Source organism: Oculina patagonica, chromosome 5 (assembly GCF_052425735.1).
Source record: "Oculina patagonica isolate OP01 chromosome 5, crgOcupat, whole genome shotgun sequence".
NCBI lineage: Eukaryota > Metazoa > Cnidaria > Anthozoa > Scleractinia > Oculinidae > Oculina > Oculina patagonica.
Genome location: NC_135762.1, coordinates 22,514,176 through 22,539,929, shown reverse-complemented (window position 1 = coordinate 22,539,929; position 25,754 = coordinate 22,514,176). Strand labels below are relative to the sequence as shown.

General features: G+C 37.6%; 4 protein-coding genes across 4 annotated transcripts in view; 3 read left to right on the top strand and 1 right to left on the bottom strand.

Annotated features, from left to right (window-relative positions):
- Positions 1-1,116, top strand: part of LOC144653289 (uncharacterized) — a 2,695-nt gene extending 1,579 nt beyond the window's left edge. The window contains exon 1 of the mRNA XM_078513244.1: positions 1-1,116. This exon is cut by the window's left edge and continues 1,579 nt beyond it. Coding sequence (XP_078369370.1) covers positions 1-323 — 323 coding nt within the window. The 3' untranslated portion in view covers positions 324-1,116.
- A 2,999-nt stretch (positions 1,117-4,115) lies between these two features.
- Positions 4,116-10,983, top strand: LOC144653285 (iduronate 2-sulfatase-like). The gene is made up of 6 exons (XM_078513240.1): positions 4,116-4,541; positions 5,913-6,001; positions 6,872-7,382; positions 7,728-7,919; positions 8,023-8,140; positions 10,188-10,983. Exons 1-6 carry the CDS (start codon positions 4,121-4,123, stop codon positions 10,474-10,476), a joined length of 1,620 nt encoding a protein of 539 aa, XP_078369366.1. The 5' UTR covers positions 4,116-4,120; the 3' UTR covers positions 10,477-10,983.
- Positions 10,984-11,045: 62 nt separating this feature from the next.
- Positions 11,046-17,486, bottom strand: LOC144653286 (uncharacterized). The gene is made up of 6 exons (XM_078513241.1): positions 17,075-17,486; positions 14,424-14,576; positions 13,845-13,936; positions 12,857-12,954; positions 12,470-12,544; positions 11,046-12,099 (listed from the first exon to the last, which is right to left on the bottom strand). The coding sequence occupies exons 1-6, from the start codon at positions 17,306-17,308 to the stop codon at positions 11,798-11,800; spliced, it is 954 nt and encodes a 317-aa protein (XP_078369367.1). The 5' UTR covers positions 17,309-17,486; the 3' UTR covers positions 11,046-11,797.
- A 106-nt stretch (positions 17,487-17,592) lies between these two features.
- Positions 17,593-25,188, top strand: LOC144653287 (uncharacterized). The gene is made up of 2 exons (XM_078513243.1): positions 17,593-17,769; positions 23,196-25,188. The coding sequence occupies exons 1-2, from the start codon at positions 17,714-17,716 to the stop codon at positions 23,662-23,664; spliced, it is 525 nt and encodes a 174-aa protein (XP_078369369.1). The 5' UTR covers positions 17,593-17,713; the 3' UTR covers positions 23,665-25,188.
- Positions 25,189-25,754: the final 566 nt, after the last annotated feature.

Genomic DNA, 25,754 nt, shown 5'->3' with positions numbered 1-25,754 from the left:
GTGTAGCGACAGTGACATTTGATGACGCAGCCAGTGATCATTCTCCTATTGAAGCAGGAAACGCAATAACAGAGGATAACGTAATGCAGGACAACAGCATTAAAAATACTGAACAGGAAGCAATGAGTACAAGAACTGCAACTTGTGATAAAGAGAATGTTGATGCAGGAGAAAATATTGAAAATGCTTCATGTGATGAAGACCTCTCCAAGGAGATAGATACATGGACAGTTGACGACAACATGGAAGATGCTGTTGTTAATGAACAGTTATCTGAACTTCGAGGTGATTCCGAAGGGAATGACAGCAAAAGTGATAAATAACTATTTGATGATAACAATTTTCACATGCTACAAAAAGGCTGCCAATTCCAGTTTTATACCGTTTCATCTTATCTAAGGTAAAGTTAAAAGTGTAAGTCTGGGTTCGGGTCTAGTGGCCCATCCAGCCAGAGCTAATCCCAGTTTCCATAGCATGTCACAACTAGGAGTATTTCTACCTGTCCTTGGATGGGATGTTAGTCCATGGCAGGAATACCCCAGCATTATATTTGCCAGTACCCATTAATATTTTATACACCTGGGAGAGTAAAGTGTCTTGCTCGAGGGTAGCAAAGGGGGCCGGTGTTGTCATCCCGTTTCATGCACAAATTTTAACCAAATTCACGTGTCATGTATACTTGAAACAGTAGAATTCACGAATCACGGTCTTTTCTAGCTCTTTTCACGTGTCACAGTCTAATTTTCGCCCTATTTTCACACATCACGATCTAATATTTGGCCTTTTCACGCGTCACGCATAAACCCTTTGCTATGCAGTGACCCCAGCCAGGACTTGAACCCAGCCACTCAATTCAGAGCCCAGCATGCTAACCATTCGGCCACTCTGCCTCCCACACTTACACTTTAACTTGGGTTTAATTCTATTTTCAGATGCAATATTTTCTTTCACCATAATATTATAAATAACATGTTAATTGAAAACAATACTCATAAGGAAAACCTGAACTACCTTTCAAAATAAAATCCCTGTTCTTTTCCCAGAACATTTTTCCTAACAGCCTACTGATTGAACACTGAGGGAGCTATGAAGACTTCTCTTAGAGTTTTACCAAAATATTCAAAACAAAAAATGTAAGCAGGATTCAAAACTAAATATTTCACTGATAAGATATTTAATTGTGTTTATATTACATAATTTTACAAACCCTTATACCGGTAATTGTAAATAGATAACAATGTCTGGATAATTGCAATACATGTATTAAATAATGTTAACAATATTATTGTTGTAAATAAAACATTAAATATTATTTGATTTGATAATGTCTGCATAATTGCTATACCTTTAGTGTTAAAAGTATTACCAGATGAGGTTAAAAATTATATTCAAATAAACAAGGCCTCGGCTTAGTTATCCAACTCAGCCTTTGGCAGAAAATGTACAAAATGTATTTCTTGGCCTAATAATAATGATACCAATTATTATAGCAACAATAAAAATATACTGATCATTGTTGTCATGCTTACACAAACATTTTTTCGTATCAACAGTTGGTTGAAGTTTTCTTGGCTTCGGCTATGAAATACAATATGTAACTCACCAAGACTCTAACAAATGTCTAGGGGTGTGTGGCAGGACAATGATTACAGGGGTGGATACAGGGGGGGGGGGGGGTGGATATCCACCCCCCATTTTTCAGTAAAAAAAAATTCGAAATGTCACTTTATTTGAAATAGAAAATAAATAAATAACGCCACGTTTTGCCATCTGCCCCCACTTAGGGTTAGGGTTAGGGTTAGGCCCTGATGGTCTCCCTTCCACCCCCTCTTTTGAAATCCTGGATCCGCCCCTGGATTAAGTGTCCGCTTAGGAGGTAGTGTCCAATACATATTATAAATAGTGCCAATAAGAGGCAGTTTTATTTATTGTCAGTCCCAGAAAACATTCATACCCACCAAAAGGGTGGTATAAAGCTTAACTGAAATTTTCAAAGGGATGGGGGAAGGGATTCAAGCCAAAAAACGTTCTTGGTAAATATCTCCTTTGCAGCCATTTTTGGGACATAGAAGTGGCAGCGAAGGAACAGAATACCTTATTAGGGGAGATGGCTATTTTTTGGAACAACATTGCAAACAAAGTAGTGAAATCAACAAAATTCATGCAGAGAATCAATGCTATGCTTTTGTGTTGTCAGAGTTGAACTCAGCACCAATTTAAAAAAGACAATATTTCCTTAGGGACTTCTCGTAGTCTTAGTTTTTGAATGTCACAGTGTTTACTCACTGCCACTCGACAGAGAACCTTTAACTCGGTTGGTGAGTTATTCATTTTGTACACCGACAGATTGGAGACATCTTCACTTCGATCTTCAGTGTTCACATTACAACAATGAATTACCAGCAACTGATGTCCACTTGGAGAAATGATGCAACTTGTGTAATTGTCTGTTCCTTTTTTGTGGTCCATTCGTAACAGTTCCTGAGCATCAAATTGGGTTTCAGGCTTTGAAAAATTGAGACTATGTTTCATAAACATCGAAAATTGTCTTTTGTTGCAATCGACACCACTTTGGGGAATCACAATAAAGTTGTCATGAGGAGATAAATAGAGTTCGTAAGCTGACAATTTTGAATCGCCACCTATGTTCACTTTCTGTAGAAGATTTCCCAAAGTGTCCCATATCAAGACTGACTGGCAGTCTTCAAAATCGATTCCTGATTGACGGCTGTCACTCAAGGGCATTTTAATTCGCTGACCACTACACAGTGCAAGAAAGAAATTTCCCATGTGAGAATATTTTGCATCTGCTACAAAGTGAAAACCTTTCAGCTGTGTTTTTGCAACAACTGTCAATGAATTCACATCTAGAAAAACCAAACCAATGTAAAACACATACGAGCCCCTACCAATAATTGCCAGGTTCTTTTGATCAGGGCTGAAATCTAACAATCTCCAAGAGAATGGAAGATTTGTTAGATCAATTTCACTACTCTTGATATTTCTCACACAGTGGACTTGTAAATGATTTGAGCTTGGACTTACTTCCTTGACTGCCATTTCCAACAAAATAAATTCTCCATCATTCAAAATAACACCGAGCCAGTAGCGACCATTCCACAGAGCTGACACCTTTATGAAGCTGACACTAGCACCCCAATGAAAATTCCGATCGCTCCTTCGATTGCACTTGTCCAATTTTACTTCGATTTCCTTTCGAAGGTTTTCTTCGCCATCAGCGCAAGCTAAAGCGGGGCACGAAAACACGAAAGCGCAACTTTGAAAATCTTCCAAACGAGCAAAAACATTCAAAAGTGGATAACCACTGGTTGCAGTTATATCGCAAATAATTTCTAGTACAGGACACGATAACACCAAATTATAACCTAGTTCTCTTTCTATCCCTCCAGTCTGAAGGTTGAGAAGTTTCAACTTGATGTCGACTCTCTTCGTTGCACCTTGGCTGAAGTCGTTTTCAAGGCGATCCGACGTGTGAACAATAGCTAAGAGGTTAACGTTTTCACGTGCTATCCAAGCAACTTTGTCGTTTGTTTTGAAGTAAAATGGGACTTGTGCTTTAGTAAGGAGTTTCACTCCCCCTGATGTGTCACGGGCAGCCATGTTGATAAAATTAACTCAACATTTCATCACATCCGTTATATTTCCGCTTCCAGAGGCCGTTCTTCGCTAAGGATGTTACTTATCTTTCGAAATTGCACAAGAATTGCCCATTCCTCAAGGAAAATATACATTGACATCACAAAATCACAAAATCGGTGTGGTGGACGTGGGAAATGGATAGTGCCAAATCATGCCGGAAACTGCTGGGAAGACCAATATCACTGGGGGGCTGGGGTGGGGGAGATGCTTAATAATTATATCTTTTGCAATGTGACCGCAATCATCGCCACCTTTTGGCGATAAAAAGAAATTTGAGCCACGTTTTGAAAGTCGAATTCTGATGCCTTTTATTCCCATTTAAAATTTCCGCCTGTAGCATAACCCTTCACATGTACAGCTGTTATCTGGCTCGTCACGCAAAGGATTGCGTGACTTCCCACATGACAGTTTTGCAAACAAGTCCCAGCTCTCTCCGCGTTGTTTTTGCAACTTAGCGAAAATGGAGAGGCTTTGGCTCTTTCGTGGACCTGTACTTTTTCGTTGTTGTAGTGTTTTGTTGATGTCCTTAATGGTCCGAACATCGGAACAATTGTCAGGAAATCAAATGAACGTCCTCTTTATTGTTTCTGACGACCTTAGACCATCGTTAGGCAGCTACGGAGACGCTGTAGTACAAACGCCCAATCTTGACAACTTAGCGCAGCGTTCAATACGCTTCACTACAGCCTCCTCGCAGCAAGCGGTGTGTGCTCCAAGTCGGATATCATTCCTGACTGGCAGAAGGCCGGATACTACAAAACTGCTTTCAAACAAGAAAGCTACCTACTGGAGAGACAATGCTGGAAATTTCACCTCTCTGCCGCAGCATTTCAAAAATGCTGGTTATGTCACTGTTTCTGCAGGAAAAGTCTTTCACCCAGGTAGATTTCACGAGGATAGAATAAACCGGGAGAGGTACTCCCTCTTTGTCATGATGGACTCATCCTCTGAGTCTGAAGCCATTTTGGGGGTCATCACGCAATCTTCTTAAACAAACAAAGGCGGGAAGGATTGCGTGACAACCGAAAAGTCTAAGACTGTGTTTACACAGGACCGGTTACAAACGGATCCAATCCAAAGATCGGATCGGATAGGCCTTCTGTTTACACGGGACCATTCTGAAATGAATCCAAAACTGAACCTGTTGTTTTGCAGGTCCAGCATTGGATCAATTCCAGACCAGTATCTCCTGGATCGGTTCCAAACAAATCCATGTAAACAGAAGCAGATCGGGTCTAGTCCGGTTTGGAACGGTTCCGCCCTGGTCCCGTGTAAATGTAGCCTAAAGCTGGGAGGATGGGGGATTGTATCAGAAACTTGCCACTTCCTGCACCTTTTACTCCTGGCTTGTGTCATTTGTATTGCAAAATATTATGCCATTTTTCAATTTGTTTTACTATTTTCATTGGCTGATCCCATCACCTTGACAATCCTGCTTCCTGCCCTCTTTTATCTAGCCTGCATGCAGATGCCTCCTGTTTTCTTCCAGCGTCAGGAAGGAAATAAGGAGATAGCTGCATGCAGACTATCTTTTACCTTGCTTTTTGTAACTTGTACTAACAGTTACTTGGTCATGACTAGTCTGAAATGTCAGCCGTCACCTCGTCCTCGCCTGCACCCTCCTCTAGGGAGGTGGGACAAGAGGAAAGCTGGCATTTCAGACAAAGGCATGACGTGCAAATAACACTGAATAATCTTTAATCATTGCCATTTCCAATTAAGAAGACTTGAACCCCATGATCAAGTAAGTATGTGTTCGCTTGCGGGAGGTCAGACTACAAGGGAACTTAATTTTGAGTAATGACCGGTAGTCATTTAAGAGGCTTAATCAATGCAGAAATGGATCCATAGACCCAAAAATGTTTTATTTAAGAACGATTTAGTCACTCGTGAATGCCGGATAAGGACAAACTTTATTGTCACCTCATGTAGGATAGTAGGGAAGTTGGTCACACTAAGTAGTTGCTTACCAACAAAAAATTATGCTATCAAGTGATCAGTAATTTTGAATCTGCAGTCAAAACCAATAGTGCGTGAGGGGCAGATCTAGGGGGGAGGGTGCAGGGGGTGCGCACCCCTCCCTGAGATGACCTGCAGCTTCATTTGTATTTGCTTTTAAAGTTTGTTTACGCCACGAGTCAGTTACACCAATTCTTTGTGGTGTACCCCCTCATTAGAAAAATCCTGGCTCCGTCCCTGAGGTGCATGTGAACCGGCATTATCTTAACTTATAATTAATCTGTATTTTTCAGGAAGAGCATCAAATGGCACTGACGATTATCCCTATAGTTGGTCTGTTCCAACCTATCACCCCTCGACAGAAAAATACAAAAATGCCAAAGTGAGTTTACATTTAAATGTTACAATAAATATGCATAATGTACATGTTTCCTTGTTGGTCACGCCACCTGAAAGAATTGATGTTCAGACACTTAATGAAAGCAGCTACCTCACGCATGGCAAATCGTGAAAAAATTGGCCACATTTTTTCATAATCCTGAGTGTTTTTCTTACACAGTCGCTGGACACGAGAGAATTGAAGTCATTAGTTTTCATTATTATTCGGGTTTCAACGTTGGATGGGTCAAAATAGTAGGGACATTTTCGAAGTTTTCGAGGACATAAGGACAATCTCCGTTTAAGTAGATCATTGGACGTGTTTATAGTTTTGAATTAATCGAGTGTATCACGTAATCGGACATCGTTGAACCAATAAATGTTTCTTGTGAACAGTCGCAACCATCCATCTGATCATTGTTTCCTTCAAGTTGAAAGACTCATTAAGTAGTTTTGTACACCAGAAAAATGAATTACCGGTAAAATATTGTGACATAGCTAAATAATACTTCTTTCATGTAAAGCCTTACAGAAGCAAATAAACTTTATTTATAAATTAACTCGATAGCTTGCCATTTCCAACCGGTGTTTGGTAGCCTTGCACAAACAACAGTGTAAAAGGTGGGAAATGACGTTATCGATATCCTCACTAGTGAGGATATGAGAAATATGAATTTCACGTGTGGTCTATTTTCCAGTAAAACACTCACGGTTATATAATAAATATTTTTACTTTTCCCAGCCGTTGATCAGCGACCAAACCTTAGCTTGCAAAACTTTTTTGTTTTAAAAAAACACAATTGAAATAATTTATGGCTCTTTATCATTTGATTTGCTATTTTCTTTCGATTAATTTCAATTTCATTAATTTAAGGTGTGCCCAGGTGAAGATGGTAAATTATACACAAACATTGTATGTCCTGTGGATTTGTCGCAACAACCGGAAGGAACCTTGCCAGATATTCAGAGTACTGAGTACGCTATAAACTTTTTAAAAAATCACTCAACACATCCCAACACCAGAAAGCAACCATTCTTCCTCGCTGTTGGGTACCACAAACCACACATCCCGCTGAAATATCCCAAAAAATTCCTGGACTTGTACCCAATAGAGAAGATTCACGTTGCAGCTGATCCCTCACTACCCTTTGATATGCCACCAGTAGCATACGAGCCATGGACTGATATCCGTTGGAGAGATGACATTGCAGCTCTTAATCTAAGCTTTCCCTACGCACGTATGCCTGATTATTATGCCAAAAGGATCAGACAGAGTTACTATGCAGCAACAAGTTACGTGGATAGTTTGATTGGCAAGTTACTGGAAGCATTGGATGACTATGGACTTGGCGATAACACAATTGTGAGCTTTGTTGGAGATCATGGTATGGCTTATGTAAACAAAAAAAAGAAAAAAAAGTAAAAATGACTGAACACTGGGGTCAAATCCAAGGGAAATGAAAGTTTGTTCGAATTAGCGGGGTGTTCGAGTTATCCAAGTTCGAGTTACTGAGTGTCTACTGTACTCTGCTGCACATTGTATTTCCAAACCCTCTTTGCCGTGTTTGGATATCCCAATGAAACACTGTCTCTTGTGTTTGATATATTATTTCACTGAGTAATTATAAGATCTCTAAAAGAATTACCACCTTTTTTCTACTGAAAGCTAAATGCACTTCACAAGCATGCACAGAATCAAACAACTAAGAAAAATCTCTGACTATTTTTAGGTTGGGCATTAGGTGAGCATCTGGAGTGGGCAAAATACAGTAATTTCAGAGTGGCGACCAATGTACCCCTGATGGTTCATGTGCCTGGTCTAACTAACTACAGGAGCTCTGGAGGCATAGTGTCGAATGCACTTGTAGAATTAGTAGACTTATTCCCAACTCTTGCAGATCTTACTGGAATCAAAGTGCCAGGTAAGCGTTTTATATGTTTGATATTGTGAAAGGCTTTTAAAACACAAATCTGACCAGAATTTAAAAAGTGAATGTCATCACTTGCTTTACATTTTTTTCGCAGACTTCTGCCCAGAGGACTCTTCCAAGGTTATTCTGTGTTCAGAGGGGTTAAGCTTTGCTCCACTCTTAAAGAACATAACCATACCCTGGAAGAAGGCTATCTTCAGTCAATATCCAAGGTATCGGCAAACAGCATTTTTTTGTAACAAACAATCCGAAGTACCATCAGGGCTCAAGACTAACATGCTTGTAGAAATGCAGTTTTGGCTAGTAGGTTCTGGGCTTTCACTAGCCAAAATGGCTAGTTCAAATTTCAGGAATTTGATTTTGATTGAAAGAAAACCATACAATGAGAGAACAGAACTCACAAGTATTCTGTCGTCATGTAAAAAATTATAAGACTGTGGACAAACTAAAATTACCAAAAAGTAACCTAAATTTAACCCTAAAGATAATGATAACAGAGCCAAGACAGCAAAGTGCCTCTGCCCAGTCCTAAGTTAGCTTGAGAATTCTGGCTTGCAGAAAATTGGTTTTGGCTAGTGAAATCAAAGCTGTCACTAGCCAATAGGCTAGCTGGCAAAAAAGTTAGTCTTGAGCCCTGACCATACAGTAGAGTGAATTCGTGTAACCCGTTTTTTATATGTTAATGAGTCGTATAATATTCTAATGTTTGTGTACAATAAAACAATGCACGAGTGGTCAGAAAACCTCAAAAAAAATCACTCTAATAATTATATAGAAAATAAGTATAAACAGGACGTGTCTTTCTTTACTACGATTTCCAGTTGAGTGCGACGCGAACAAAGTTTGGTGACGAAGTTTCAACATAACAACGGCATTGTTGTCAAGGGCAAACTTCTCTGTTACCATTGGTAACAAATTTGTTTTTGTAACTGTCTTGCTCGACAATCTCGATGCTTAAATAAATACAAACACTACAAATATCGTCAGCAACACTTTATTACGCTTTCAAATAAAAAATATATACACAGAGACAACGATAAAAGAAACAAATAACAAAATATATTATGCCTTAGCTGTTTTATATCGACAGTAACAGATCTGTGTTGAGAGTTGACGTTATGTTTAACGTGCGTCACTTTACCTTCCTCGTTAGAGTTACTGTTCAACTGAAATTTTATCGTTTTCCAACTCCAGGGATTTTCTAGCAGCTTTAAGAATTCCTTCAGCTTTAAATAATATATCTTTCTCAAGTGCAAAATGAATAATTCGCGAACTGAAATGAAGAACATTTAGCGCTTCGTAAAGCTGACAAAAGCTAACACCATTTCGGATCGAAATTTCAAAATATTAGCCAATCAAAAAATTGCTCAATTAAAACTGACGCCATCTTGGATCGAAATTAGCCAATCAAAAAATTACTCTGTTTCCCGAGAGGTCCTCCTTGTATAAAAGAACAATGGCGGTCAGTACCTGTTTACGACAGTTACCAATGGAAACAGAGAAGTTTGCCCTTGACAACAATGCCGTTGTTATGTTGAAACTTCGTCACCAAACTTTGTTCGCGTCGCACTCAACTGGAAATCGTAGTAAGCACTTCAAGAACATGTTCAACCTAAATCGAAAATTAGTTTGTTTTTCTTTACGGGATGTTGAATATGAAATGTTTGTCTAAAATCGCAAGACAATTCAAGGCATGATAAATTTTAAGCCCCGTTATCTGTTTTGGTTTTTACATATTGGTAAATGCTTGAATTTAAACCTGACTTCCACATGCAAATAATTACGATTTGTCCGCAATTTTCTGTTTTCCTGTACAGCTCATTTAAATATCACACGGCGCATTTGCATATAAAAAACGGGTTACATGAATTCACTCTAGTGCAACATCATCATCTATGGGTTAAATCTCAGGCATTTCTCTGATGAGGGAACCATATAGCATGTGAGAGAGAGACCAGTTTACACCAAAAGTTACCAGATAGAAGCTATGTCCATATTTCAAGTCATTTTTCTGCTGTGCAGAATAGAATATTTTAAGCCCTGGCTCTCACAGTGCCTTTCTCCAGCCAAGCCCTGCCATTCCACTATCATTAACTAGCATCCCATCTGGCCAGGAATAAGCTCCACTGGGATAAGCTAGACTGTGCATTAAGTGACACTTTGGCCCAATGCAGACTGTCTTTGCCTTTTACCTTAAAAAGAGCCTTACATATTTTTAGCTCTTCATTTCACCATTATCATTCATCCCCTTTTTTGTAGACCCTCAGATAAACCACAAGAAAACAGCTGTGAACCTTCACTGTCAGAGATGACGATCATGGGATACTCAATGCAGACAATTCAGTATCGTTACACTGAGTGGATACAATACAACCATGATACACAGAGGGGAAACTGGTCAAATGTACATGCTCGAGAATTGTATGTTCACGAAATGGAGGACAGGAATGTGGCATCCTCATCTGAATATTCAGAACTTGTCAAACAACTTTCAGGTCAACTAAAAAAGGGATGGAGAAATGCCTTGCCAATGAAACAAATGAAATAATAACTTAATGATAAAACAATTTTTTTTTGTACTTCATTACTGTACAGCTATGACTCTTAGACAATCAAGTTAAAATCTTATTCACAAGCCTAGATTCAATCTAAACGGCTATGGCCATTCATTTGCAGTGGCTGCTCCAACTGGAGCCTGTTACCAATTAAAAGGATATTAAATTTTTATACAAAAATTAAAACTCCTTTCTGGCTTTTTCTTTTTTTTATAAGCTTTGCCCTAAAGCCTGATTTCACTAACACCGCAAACACAAGCGCAAGGATAACAGCTCTTATTTCACTGTGAAAACGGCTTTGACAAGGCAAGCACAAGCACAAGGATTTAAATTGTTTCTTTTCTTATGTTTGTGCTTGTGCCTGTGTCACAAGTGAAAACCAGGCCTAAAATGGCACAAGTTGGCACATTGTTGTTTTAGCAAATTAAAGAAAATTTTGGTATATATTTGGCAAGTTAGTTCTTACAAGATTATGAATGACTTTTGGGTTGCCATTAGACATAAATAATCCATGAAGGGAGAACAAACGAACTATTAAAAGGGGTATGGGGTGGTGACCTTATAGACAGTGCAAAGAGGGGGTGGGGGGGGGGGGGGTGAAGCTTATACAAGCAACAATTATAATGGAATGATTATACATACAGCAGTTTCCTAACAAAATGATTCATTAATTTGTGGTTCATTCAAAATAACAAGCACTGAATGATAGATGACAGCACGTTGAAAACATTCTGTCAGTTCTTTTAAAGTATTTAGCCTTGTATATAAATCAACAAGCACTGAGTTTTTAATTTGTTTATTGTAAATTTCAATTGACATAAATTTATTCATTTTTTTATTTAATTATCTCATTACAGGAACAATTATTTTTGGTTATAGTAATAATATGAATATTGCATGTGTTATTGTATGATACATAAGAATGAATAGAATTCATTTTTCAAAAGGTTTAAATACAAACTGTAATTGAAACTGTACAATTGATGTTTGTATAAAAAGTATGTTCTCAGAATAAAAACAGTAAAGTAAAATAGTACATGTAGTTGAGAAAGTCATCGATTACATTCTGAATTAGAACTCATTTTTTAGAAGAAAAGAAAAACAGAAATATAGCACAAAAGTTTTCTTACAAAAGTATAGTATGATTTTTTCACACAAAATGTGAAAATGTAGATGTACATTAAAAAGTACAGTTATAAAAGAGCTGTTTAGAAGACAGAAGCTTACATAGTAGAATAAAAAGTGAAGTATTTACAGCTCAATAAATATATATACCGGTAACAACAATTGTGTGACTGTTGTGTTCATGTAGTATCACTGCAAGTGTCCACAGAGATTTAAACATCTAACAGGCTGGTCTAAATAATGATTACCAGATTTAGTTTGATCGGTTGTTTCTGGAACTTCGTCACAGTTCATGTCGATATCATTGTTCTTAAATGAGGGCCAGCTGTCGTAGCTTGTGTTTTTAAAACCATTTTGAACATACCCATTTTGAAAACCTCCATTATTTACACAGTCGGTTTGTTGTTGATCGACACCATTTGAAACGTACAAGTCATGGCTTAAAGCATTGGAACCAAGAATCTCAACATGATCCAAATACTGAACCATACCTACAAAGCAAACCAATAAATGGTTTAGCTATCTTTCAAATTACAACTTTCAATTACTTCCATTGTAAAAAAAACTCTTGTCTAGTACCTTCTTCTCAGACCTGGTTCACAGTACGGACATAACAACATAACAATATGGATATAATGACAAAAAAAGATTAGTTTTTTTTCCTTATGTTGTTATGCTTATGTCATTAGGTTCCAACTATGATATGTTCTGTTATTCACACTGGTGACATAAAACATCAACACAAAGTGTTTTTTTTTTTTTTTTTTGCTTTTGCATGGCCTTGCTGTAGTGTCATAATTTGTTGCCAGTGTGAATCAGGTTTTAGGTATAAAGTGGTCAAAATATCTGGAATAAACTAACCATTTCTTGGCTTTTTCACTTGATCCATGTAATCTTCATCATCAAGCGATCTTTTACTCTTTCTCTGACTGGAAACTACAAGTAAATTTAAGAAAGATCTTAGCATTGAAACTAAACACACTGAAGTAATGTCAGAGCTGTGTTCTAACACATCACAGGTGCCAAAGGCACCTACTTTTTAATTTGTCTTTAAATAACTTGTATAACTCTGCTATCATGAGAGCTTTAAAGATTTGGGCACCCAAGATTTCTTACATACTGTAAGTGCCTTTGGGCACCCTGAAATTATTCTAAGAGCACAGCTTTGGAAGTCACTAATCAGTTAATATGTTAACATAGACTGATCATACAGATGGTAAAAAATTTTACAAAAACAGATTTTATTACCTGTAGCACAGCTGTGACTTCTCAAGAACTGAACACATTGTTCATATCCAAGTGTTGAAGCCAGATCACAAGGAGTTTGGCGGTACATGTTAAATGTACTGAAAAAGGTTGAAAGCAAATTACTGTTAATATGAATATTATATTTGATAATTAGTAACTAAAAACATCCTTAACACCCCTAACAGGACCATTTCCCAAATGAAAAGAGGTGTAAGGGACGACTTAAATGGTATAACGTTGTGCCATGTGACAAGCTTACAACAGGCCTATGATACAACTTAGCACCATTTACATGCATGCATGTCCGTTGAAAGGATGCATTGGGTTGAATTACTTGATGCAATTCATGTTGTAGTCATGGCATAAGCATGTCATGCGATATAATCGTAGACAAAATCATACCGTCTAATTTGCCCCTAATACTTATTGTATTGGAAAAGACATCCCAATGGCTGGGGTTCAAGCCATGGCCAGTGTCAACAGTCTCTCAACCAGCATTGTTGATTGAACCGTCCTTACAACAGGCAGGACAGGAACAGGACAACAAATTGAACACATCCCATCATCCCATACACTCAACTCTTCTCTACCCCCCCCCCCCCACTGCCACCCCTTCCAACCCTACAATGGCAGCCTCTCTCCAATGGCGACTTCATTTTGTCCCAAGGGTGGCCAATGCAGAGAGAGTTAACTATATTCATATATTTAATGAGGTGAAATGCAATTTAACCAAGTTAACCAACTGAACGAGTGTGTAGTCAGCTGTCTTAGTGGTTTGCGGTTACTAGCTCTTGTTAGGCTCAGTAATCTGCATTCCCAGACATTTAAGCAGGGTGTTGTGATGGGTGTATGTGTGTGAGGGATCATGGCTGGTTTGTTGGGATTGCCAGCTTTATTATATCTTGGGGAGGGGTAGCTGACCACAGTGGAGGTCCCCCAGATATCCCAGGCACCCATCCCCCATTTACACGAGGCAGTCGGTAATTACCTCAAAGGAGTTCCAAATGCCTGCAATAACCTCAAACATTGGGTGTTGCCACCACGAGCTGCTTTGTGAGCTGGAGTCTCTCCCAAGCTGTCCTAATTATTAAAAGTAACAAACAAGATACAGCTTTAATAATAATGATCATGAAACCTTACCCTGTCAAGCAACATTAACGTCAATAAAACATGTGCAGGGTGCAAACAAATTCAATTTTCAAGCTTGCCCTTCAGGCAAACTGTAGCCAGGATGTACTAGCCCAAAAGTCATTTTAACTAGCCCCCCCCCCCCAAAAAAAAAAAAAAAATCCTTACAAGCATGATTAATTTCTTCGAAAAATTTTCCCAAGAACTTTCACTTGTTTGCGCAAATGAAGGATAAAATCCACTTGCCAGGCCGCAAAATTTTTTAGCCCTAGGCTATTGGACATAATGCACTTCTTTGCACGCTGATGTATCAGTGAAATTTATTTTGAGGGCCTGCATAATACTGACAACTGGATAATATGGATACTAATATTTCCACATCCCTTTGGTGTAAGAATCAACCGTGTTCCACTGTATTACTGATAGTTATTCTACCTACCACTTTCTGTGGAAAAGCACCATTCTCAAGTAACCATTGGAGGACATTGACATGGCCTGCAAAAGCTGCGAGGTGTGTTGCAGACTGTTCAAACCGCCCTTCAGGTACATCAATGTTCAAGCCACACTCTACAAGGCGTTTCACACAATCAACCTAGAAAATAGATTAAATACCAAGTGTCATGTTTATGGTTAGTCTTTCAAGCCACTCTTGATAAACTGGAAGTCGAACACTTTGTTGTAAAAAGAATGTTACTTATTAAGAATTATACTGAATCACTGATTACATGTGATTTAAGGACGGTGCCTCCTATTGCTACTGCGCACTTGTTCTGCGCATCACGCAATGCATCGATCACACTGGGCGCGCGCCCTTTTAAAATTTGCTTGCTCAAAATGACGAATTTAACTACGCGACCAAGCGCACGACTAAAAATTAAGAAACTTTTTTCTGCGACGAAATCCAATTTATGGACATATCCAAAGCCAGGAACAGCAGAAAAGAAACATATCAGTAACCAGTGACCGCTAACCACTGAGTATGGCTCACATTAACAGTTATAAAACAAATCGCTAAGCGCTAAAACGTTACCCGCAAACTGCTAACCGTGACAAATGTTCAACAAATATTCAACTCGCTAGGGAGGGGATAGGAAAAATGTAACAGACCCCAAAAGCGATTTCATAGACCCTGAAAACAACTGGTATAACTTTTAAAAACGCGTGGTGACCCCTACTTTTTATTTTATAAAATGTAAGTGGTAAGTCTATAGAGCACATGTTTAATTTTTCATTAAGTGAAAAAAAAATTAGGCCAATTTTCTGGCCGTGCAAGTGAGAGCTGCTAGAGTCAAAAATGGCTCAAACGCAATTATTTTGTTAACAAAAACGTGGATCACGCAGTTCCGAAGATATTATTTGTTAGTTATTGTAAATATTGTTAGATTTAATGTTGATTTTGTTCATGAAAAACCAATTTCAAATGGAATTTGCAAGGAAATTCTATTTAGCTTTACTTTATTTTAAAATGCCACGTCAGCACTTTTTTCCAGATTTCAAACCTAATTATCTCGAAAATTTGTGTGGCTACCCCCAATTTTCTTTTTGAATTTTAGTAGCCCTTGGTAACATCTACATTTCTTGTATAGTCATCGGCCGGGCAAAAATACTTTGTTATTAGTAGGCACCGTCCTTAAAAGATCACACTATATTCATTATTAGCGTTTGCCCTTAGAGCTATGTTTCTGGGATCAGGAGACTTAAATTTCGCACAACCTTCTAAAACCTTAGACTAATGACAATAAGCATTCATGTATTGTTTCATAATACCCATCTAATTCACCCTTCACTGCACATAATAAAAAACATAGTAAAAGCCTCAGCCTTGGAATATGGAAAACAGTAGGCTGGATGATAAATCTGAACTTACTACATTGAAGTCAGTTTTATTGTACAAAGCCAAGGAGCATGAACACTTTAATTAATTCAAATTTGACATATAGTATGTCACAATCAACCTGTCTGATGATCAACCAATCAGAAAGTAGAACAACCAACCATGGAGACGCTAGATAACAGACTGTAGATCAAATTACAGGAATAATCCCTAACATAACCCTTAGGGTTTGCCATTTATTCAACTTGCGTCTGATTAGTTTTCCCTCTTAACACAATCACTGTTCATTAATCATTATAGTGTTTACGCTCTTACATTTTTGACTTGACTCGATAAAATATAAACCTTCTACTTACAAAGTTATATTTACATGTTTGTTGAAAAACTACACAACTACTGTTCCATTTAGACAATAACATCACTTTTGTTCAGATTTATTTTGAAAAGGTCTTTTAAATTTGCGGTAAACTGAACAAATTCACTGCCATTGATACCCTGGAGTCATTTTTTAAAATTTAGCAACTTTTAAACTGAGTAGCAATGTTGCGCCTCTAACCAAAACACAACGAGGAACATAAACAACACTTAGCTTGTTGATAAATATCATAGCAACCTTAGGAGGCATTCGAAAATTTAAAATGGGATGCCATCATATTATTAGTGTGTTAACTAAGACACCAATCTTTCCGCAAACAAATTTCAATACCACAAACAACGAAAAACAGTTAGCATTGACTGCGTCTCTTGGTGTTAAACTCATGATCGTAAAAATACTGGTCGCGGGAAAGGTAACAGAGATCATTCGTGCATAAGTTGAGACAGTGAAAAGTCACGGAAACAAAAATATTGCACGCAATGGCCTTCTTCGTGTACAAAATATAGTGGCACGATATTTTGAAGATCACACTATATTTCGGTCCTGTATTTAGTTAAATGAAAACAGAAAACAAGGTTAAACTTGAAGACCCTTGTTGGTGCGGACAATTTGTCAGATTACATACAGTCAACAACCACGGATAAAGTTGCTCAAAAACATGTCAAAAACAACCGGCAGATCATAACGTTTCCAACGGTGATTCGGCTAAAACTAAGTACAGATACGAAAGAAACAATTTTCCTAACGATTTATGAACGATTTAAGAAATTTTACAAGGAAAGCGAAAATAGAAACAATTGATTTTGAGGCGGTCATATGGCGTCCGGTCGCCAGTACCTTTCGCAAATTTCGCGGGTTTTACCCCTAAATAAAGCTTTACCTTTCCAAAGTAGGCTGCCCAATGCGCAGGTGTCCACATCAAGAACTGGTCCTGTGCGTTAATGGAGCGAAATACGGCCAGTCTGTCTCCTTGAACGGTCAAATAAGTCAAACTTAGCAGATCGCCGTCTCTGCAAGCTCTGTGAACTGGAGGAAGTGGATACTCTGACCACGGACAACGTAAAATACACTCATTCAGCTGTTGTTTCGTTTGAAAACCGCACTCAGCTCCCATATTTAACGCTTGGAATATCCAACAGAGCGGCGAAAGGATGCAAAGTTTCAAATTCAGAAGGTACAAGAAGGGAAAATAAAAATTTCTTATACACAAAACAATGAAAATCCCGCCGAAAGAAGAAACCTTGCGACCATGCGGTGCCTTGGAAGTCAATCTTTTCCGAGGGACCAACCAAATAGCGGCAGCAATCACAACGGACCAATCAGAGAAGCGGAGGGAACGACATCCATTTGAAAGTTTTTGAGTTGGTTCGCTCTCATCCGGGAACTTTGATGTTTTGATTATCGTTACTTCCTGTCATAAATTTTGTATCGCCAGCCGAAGTGCAGTCGAATTTACGAGGGAGTTTTCAAACGGTTCAGTGGAGAGCGTCAAAAGCTCAGTATTTTGACCAAAGAAACCATGACTAGTTGCGAGAACAAGGTTGGGCTTTCGGATAACAACCACATCTCCACAAAGTAAGTTGTATTTGGCTTCTTAACGCGAGTTTTGCGAAGCAGACCTTCATTCGTTGTCGAAAAAGACGAAGCGTGTTCATTCGGCTGTTTTGACCTTTGCGTATTGTCTTCTGTCTGTTTAAAACATTTAAGCGAGCCTTCTTTTCACTTGTAAATCATTGTTAATCTTTTCGCTATTGGTTTGAAGGAGTCTTGCCGTTAAACCATGTTTACTTTACGCTATGCTTGTTCCAGTATTTCGTATTAGGTACATCTATAAATCTTACATGCAAATTCAATTTGTTCTTTGTCATATTCAAGCGTTTAAAATTCCCATAAATGAAGGACTTTTCAAGCGCAGTGAAACACAGAAAAAACATTTAAAATGTACATTCAACTTGTCGCTTTCGTGACGTTCTTGTCGGGGAAAAGTAATAAGCGAACATCCTTGCCGCGCAATTTTTTTTCCCGTTTTCGTACACGCTGTTCACGAATAATACAACTTCAATAGAGCGCTTTGTATTGAAAGTGAAAAAGAATTCGTCGCATTCTCAGACGTAAACATTTCACCGCATTTCACGGCAGTTCAGAGCGATTTTATCTATTTATTTTGTTCAAGTTTTCGTACTTTCGCTTGAATTGAATATTCACTGCTTTGCGAAGCAGAACTGTTCGGCGTGCATTCATAATAGAGGGGCGATCCACGAAGCCATAAATTATTAACGATTTTGAAGGCAAATTTGACACATGCAGGCTTTGCTTGGCTTCACGCTGAATAGAAGTCAGTATTTCTTACATTTGTCACTGCGACGCTTTATAAGCTTATTAAATTATGTCCCATGCCACAGATCTGAGCTTATAAAATGAGTAGCTAAATATTTAAATAATTTTAATTGAAGCACAAAAATTGTAATGAATCCGCAAAGCCAAAGGTCTAGATCCTACTGAATGGAAAATTTGAATTAGAATAGAAGTTTGGGCTTTCTTTATGAAAAGCTTTCCCCCAAGTGTATTTACAGGTTACTAAAGAGAATTTTTTATCTCAGTTTGCAAATAAGAGGGTTGCAGTACATTTAATTAAGCTTTAAAAGTATATATTAACACAGTGAAGTACAATTCTGAGTATAACTAATTGAGCTCTGTGTGTATTTCAGTCACGTAAACATGCTACCAATTGTATATTTTCTATGGAAACAAGCAAATGTAAATTTTTTGCTGTTTAATGCTTCGCATCACACAACAGAGTGTGGTATACCTGTTATAGGCGATGAGTCACTGGTAACCACATCCTAAACAAACACAAACAGCTATTTTGAGAAGAAAAGTGTTGAATGGACTGTTCTTCATTTTCAACTATATTTAAATTATCTTTCAACAAAATCTTTTAAAAATCTTAAGTTGAGGTAGCCTTTAAACTACCACAAAGGTAAATAATGTTAATTGATATAGCAAACTATATTTGCATTTCATTTGTTTTTAAGAACTTCTTGGGTGTGAAGTTCATGTCCTTGCAATGCATGCTACAACTGTAAATTGCCATCGGCCAAAAAAAACATTGCTTTATAATGAATTATTATAAGTATTATTGCTAAGATGTTTTCTTTGTGTCACTATGACGTCTGGGTGGTCTTAAAATATCACCTCTTGACTATGTTGATCTCAGGAAGTCAAAATATTGTTAGTGTTTTCTATGGGAAATTTGTTCCTTGAGTGCATTAATTTTATCAATATCAATGTTGATATTGCGTGTCAGAGTTAACAAGTGACTTGTAGCCACAAATTTAACTCAATACCACAAAAAGCAGTTAATATACAAATCATATTGCATTTATTACTGAAGTTAGATATTTTCCCTCACTTTCCTCTTACCATAAAACACCCACTGTTTAACGTCAAAGATAAAAGAACTATTTACAGCATAGTTGTAATGTGGTGTCAATAATTTTCAACATTTCAGTGCTACAAGTATCTTTGGAATGCTTTTTGTTGTTTCTGTTCCTGAATATAATATGGATTAACTTTTCTTGTTGTTCAATTTTCTTACCATTTTCATGAAAAGTACCAAATTTAATATGTGCTTGAAAGTACTTCACAAAGTACAATTACAAGCACTGCTTTTTGCTCTTTTAAGAGTTTGCTGGATTACTGGAAATCAAGATAAAGATATCCAATATATGTGGCTGTCAAACTTTGTTGCCTTAAAATTCTGTTCTCTAGAAGTTGCAGTATCCTTTCTTGGGACTTCTTATTTTAATCCGTTTTGCTACTTTAGTCTTTTTTTTATCTTCCATTTTGCTGCTAGGTTTTTTTCTAAGTGTGCATCTCAAATTGGAGGGTCTACTCACAGCCTTAATTTCTGCTGTTAATTTATCAAGTGTGACAGCAAACAGGAATTTGCATTGACCAGTGTAGACTGTGCTCTTCAATGTATAATTAAGTGTTCTTTTGGGTTACAAATTTTTCTGATTGCAGAAAGTATCAGGAAACAAATTTCATTCCGCTTCCTAGTGATTATTGAGAATTATATTAGACTTCCCATTATAAAATGCTTTTGAGTGTTCTTTTGGGTTGCAAATTTTTCTGATTGCAGAAAGTATCAGGAAACAAATTTCATTCCGCTTCCTAATGATTATTAAGGATTATATTAGACTTCCCATTATAAAATGCTTTTGAAAATTGCAGGAGTATGAACATTTTTTCAAGTTTCCCATAGTGCAGAACTTTGTGTTTAATAGTTTGTGTTTAAATGTATATCAAAGGTTTTTTTGCTTATCAAAACAGGAAAAGAAGAACACCTAAAAAAGAGAGAGGTTGAAATTAAAATAAACCTCCCCCAACAAACGGAAAAAAAAATTTGTACCAAAGGACAAGAAAAAGTGATATAATTTGCCTAGTGAAAATTATTTTGGCTGATAAAACCTGACATGTCACTAGCCAGCAGATCAGAACCCAGATATCTGGAGAGTATGTGTTTTGTCAACTGGCCTCTTTTCATGGAAACATTTTTGCTTTCATTTTATGGACTGCCAGAACCTTTGTTTTGTCTTCATTAGGTGTTAAAACTTGGCAGGTGTTTTACATGAAGGACCACCCTACATAACTTATGTTTGAAATCATATTTTTTTTAAATGAGGGTTTTTAATTAATTTCCTGTTGGAGAATAATTAAGCTCAGTCAAATTTCCATTTTAACCAAGTTAATTAATTTTTGTTTTTGATTCCATGCACAATGTTAGAATGTGTTGTTGCAGAAATTATTCATACCCCTCCCACGGAAGGTTTCTTGATTTGAATCCCCCCACCCCACTGGAAATTCCAGTGCAGCCCCATACTTTCCTTCAAAAATTTTGGCTTTTGAGACCCCCCACTGCACAATTTGTTGTGAAAGCCATAAAATGTACTGAATTTTGCTGGCATAATAATTCCTTTTCTCAAATTGGATGGCTCTGTTATTATTGGAAACTTGACCTTGTGTACCCTGTGTTTATACAGGAGATACAAAGATCTAGAAAAAGCTCATTTCAGCCATTCTCAGAAAACCAGCAAAAAATCATGACTGTTTTTTTTTTCCTCTCAATCACCGTAAAGAGCAAAATTTGCTCTTTACTGGCTTCTTCAAGGCCTTGGTGCAAAAAGGACGGTAGTGATTTTGCCTCAAAATGAAAAGTGCCAATACAAATACAAATTTCATGTGCGGGCACAGGGAGCAGAGGAGCCAAATTCGACCATTGTAAATATTAAAATGTTCGATCTATTTCGTAGCGCTTGTCATACGTTATCCGATATTTTTGTCTACGCGACGGTTAAGCCAGCGCAGGAAACTCGTTCAATAGTCTGTTGCGTAATCGCAGCGGGTTTCCGTTCGTTTGTTGCCCGAAGGGCAACGGACGGGAAGCGAAGCTTTCCGAGCGAGGCACGAAGTGCCGAGAAGAAAAAGAGACAAGGGATGAAACATAGTACCACGTGACTCGTTCGATGTGAACCGCAACATACTGGTGACGGAAGTGAAGTGCCGTTTGTCGTATCATCTTTTACTAATTAAAATTTCAAAACAACAGCTGATTTGGAGGGAGATTTTAAATGAAACGCATGTTTTCGACCATGGAAAGTCTTCCGCTGCAGATAAAAAATGTAGGGCAAAGATCGTAGGAATAAATTCATCTCTGTGCAATGGTACGCAAGAAACTTGGAAACTTGTGATATCAAATTGTTCTGTTGCGATATTTATTCAGATCGATCGGTCAACCGATCGAACGATCGATTGGAGGCTATTGGTAAACCGATATATTTTCTTTTCAGGTTTTTAAATAACTACGGAACCGAGTTGAGCAAAGAAGATTCATTCGAATTCATGCCAAGCGGTGTCTTTTTGCCCGCGGCAAGGTCAAGCGCAACATGATACTAGCGCTCTGACCGTCGCGTGAACAAAAAGATCGGATAACGTTTGACAAGCGCCACGATTTCGATCGAATATTTCAATATACACAAAGTTCAAATTTGGCTCTTCTTTCTCCCTTTGTCCCATGTGTATAGATTAAACATTTTAAAGCTCAAAGCTCCAATTTGGCTCTCCACTCCGTGTGAAATAACTTCCGGTTACACACCAGACATCTGGTATGACGCATTTCCGTCACCACTATGTTGCGGTGCACATCGTACGAAAGCTAACTTTTAACGCCAAAAGAGCGATCGCCGAAAGGTTCGTTTAATGAATATCTTCATCGAAATGGTTAAACAGCGTTCGAGATACTATTAATGTAAGACCGTATACCGAAAATCAGGCTTATTGATTGAATCTGTAGCGAGTTATCGGCGATCGAAAATTTGCCTCAAATCTGTTTCATCCCTTGTCTCTTTTTTAAGTGTGTAACGATCTTGTGGCGCCCACGGTCATTGAGCCTGCGGCTACGCCAAGCGCAACAGGATTCCCGCTGGTTTAACCGTCGCGTAAACAAAATTAAATGATCAGATAACCAGCAACCAGGGCGGGAGAAGCGCTGCGTAATAGATCGAACATTTTAATATTTACAAAGGTCGAATTTGGTTCCTCTGCTCCCTGTGGTGCGGGTTTGTTTACATATTAAGTGAAATGGTGTAGTGTATTTATTTTCGCTGGCTTTTGCTTTGTTTCCAAGAAATAACGTAAAAACTTGGTTTTTCCAGTCAGTGTCTTAGGAGTTAAGTAAGTTGATTTCACATCTTTTCATTTACTAGACTTACAACTGTCTTTGAATTTTGTGTTGTACATCACAATAGGTACAAAAATCAACCAATGATCATAATGTGCTCCTTTTTTCACATTTATAAATTTATTCCCACTAAAAAGTTGTTGTGTATACAGCATATGAGAAAGTGACAATGGTAGATGTGCGTGCACCTAATACAATACGCCTTCTGATTGGTAACAGTTGCAAAGTGTTAATAATAATCACTTTTATTCCAAAACAGAGTATTGGCACCTCCTGGTGGCAAAACCTCAATCAGTTTGTTTGGAAATGATGCAGCCCCTGAGCCAGCTGCTCCAAGGAAGGAGGTAAACCGCTGCCAAGCTGCACGAAACAAATCTAATGTCTTTGGTTCAGAGGCGCCAGCACCAGAAGCAGCTCCAGTGCACCACAAAGAAAGTCAACAAAAAAGGCAAGCATCCAGTGTGTTTGGTGAGTCAAGCCAACCTGCACCAGTGCCAGTGTCAAAGCCATTTGAACCTGAACCAAGAAAGCCCCATTCGGTTAATCCTCACCAGGAGGCACGGCAAAAGTCGTCACTTTTTAAGGAACCAACAGAACAATCAAAGCCTCCACCACCAAGGAAAGGAAGCGATATTATCCGTGGCCAGGGAGGCCCTGAAGAACCAAGTCACACATCTGTCAAGGTTCATGCCCCACCTGGTGGGGTGTCGCATATCACTTTTGGATAAAATTTTTTGCTAAATAATTTGTTTTTATCTTCATTCTTATTTTGTTAACATTTGGTTCACCGTACTCATTATGACCATCATCTAAACTTGTGGATGAAACAGAAAAGATATTAACCTAAAATTCCATAATTCAGGGTACAAAATATTGCTGTATTTCCTTTATTAAGTGCCCACTCAATTACAACATCGAGTGTTAAGGTTTATTATGTGTTAATTTGAAATTAGTTCTTCAAGTACTTAATCAAGGAAATAAAGAGTACTCACTTACTGTCAACTTTTCAGCTTCCTTTTACATTGTAACTAAAGTACAGAATTGGTTGTAATGAATAGTTTTCATTGTTGTGAGAAAAAGGTGCACACAGTTAGTTTGTACTTGAGCTTTATTGAGTGAAAACAAACCCCTTAACAAACTATTTAAAAATTCCTTTCATTCCAAAATAAATTTGTACTTTTTCTGTTGTAAAACAGCCTGTCAGCGCGATAACTTTTGTTTCTGAAGTGATAATCATAAAATTGTGCAAGTCGATATCAAAGGGTCTTCCATTGGCTACAAAGAAACAAACCTTTGAAATGGCTGCAAGTCTCAAAAAGTTAGCTCATGATTTCATTTAACCCGAGAAACAATATCTAACATTAGTGTATAGTAGTCAAAACTAAATGAGAAAACAATGACTCAGTGTCTAATAGTATCTAAAAGTGTACTGGTAATATTATTCTCTATTTGATTTTCACAGGCTCACTAAATCACTTTGTCCACATCCATGTGTAAACTATATAGAAATATCAGTGCAGACATTTCCTCATATTGGTTTCCTGCCTTGCAGGCTATTATACTGTAATTAATGAATGAAGGTTTCTTTTGATGGCACTTTGTACTTTCAGGAGTATAATTATCCTGTGAAATATTACATCCTGTATTGTATCCTGTGAGTATCATATTGCAGTAAAGGTTTAACACAGATTTTTTTCCCTCACTTTAACATTACTGTGCGTCGGCATAATTAATTTCTTCTAGACTTAAACAGGTGCATGCTTAAAGTAATTTATAAAATTTTTGCATTTAAGCCAGGGAGTTATTTTGCACACAGCCCTTACTCTAAATTTCACTGTTATATAACTAAATATGCATTTTTTAACATTACAATTTTAAGTTCCAAGTGAAAGAAGAGTGTTGTTACTAAAATTAAAACGTTTTGTCATTTTGGGAATATTAATTTATTAGCAGAACTTGTCTATAGTTTCAGGAAAGGCAGTGTAAATTTTAAAAAAAAGCATTTGATGTGTAAAGCTGTGAACTAAAATCCAAAATAGCTTGACACAAAAATTGTAGACTTGCTTTTTATTTGCATTTTGTGGTTTCAAATAATTATGTGGTTTACGTCTGTGTTCCTAAGTAAAGTAATGTAATTTAGTTTGACTGTATTGTTTGTATATTAACCAAAGTAAATATTATGTGCATTGTAACCAGAAAGTGTGAAATGAATATTCAATGTGACAACATTAAAAAGCCTACTCTTGATGCAATACCGGAGTATAGTTTGTGATTCTAAATACTAGTCATTTATACCAGAGTATCAGGGATGTCGCTAAGGGCTGGCTGCCGGCTGAAATAGAACTTAAATCCGGCTGAAAGTTCACACGAAAACAAAGACTTAGTAAGCTTTTAGAGCTGCTAAGGCCAGAAAAGCCATCTGGGCTTGTTGATGAGCCGGCTTAGTGTTTTTTAAGCTTCATCCCTGGAGTATATTTAAAACCAGACAAATGCTCTCATCACTGATGTGCAACTGCAAGGAAGTAATGTGTCAAAGGCTAGTTTTGAATTGTTTGCCATATGCCTGCATGTTAACCTGCGATCAGGCTTTTGTTGACCCCTCCGCCGCGAGAAAAATAACGCCTGATCGCAGGTTACCTGCATGTGAGAAGTGTTAACTGTATTTCTGAGCAGTGCCTTGTTCATTGGTGTCACAATGATGTTTTGACCATAATAAGCAAAGGGTACTTCACAGTGATTATATTCCTTCCTCTTTTGACTACACAGGCTAATAATTATTATTGCATATCTGATAAATGTTTGGTACATATGAATGAAA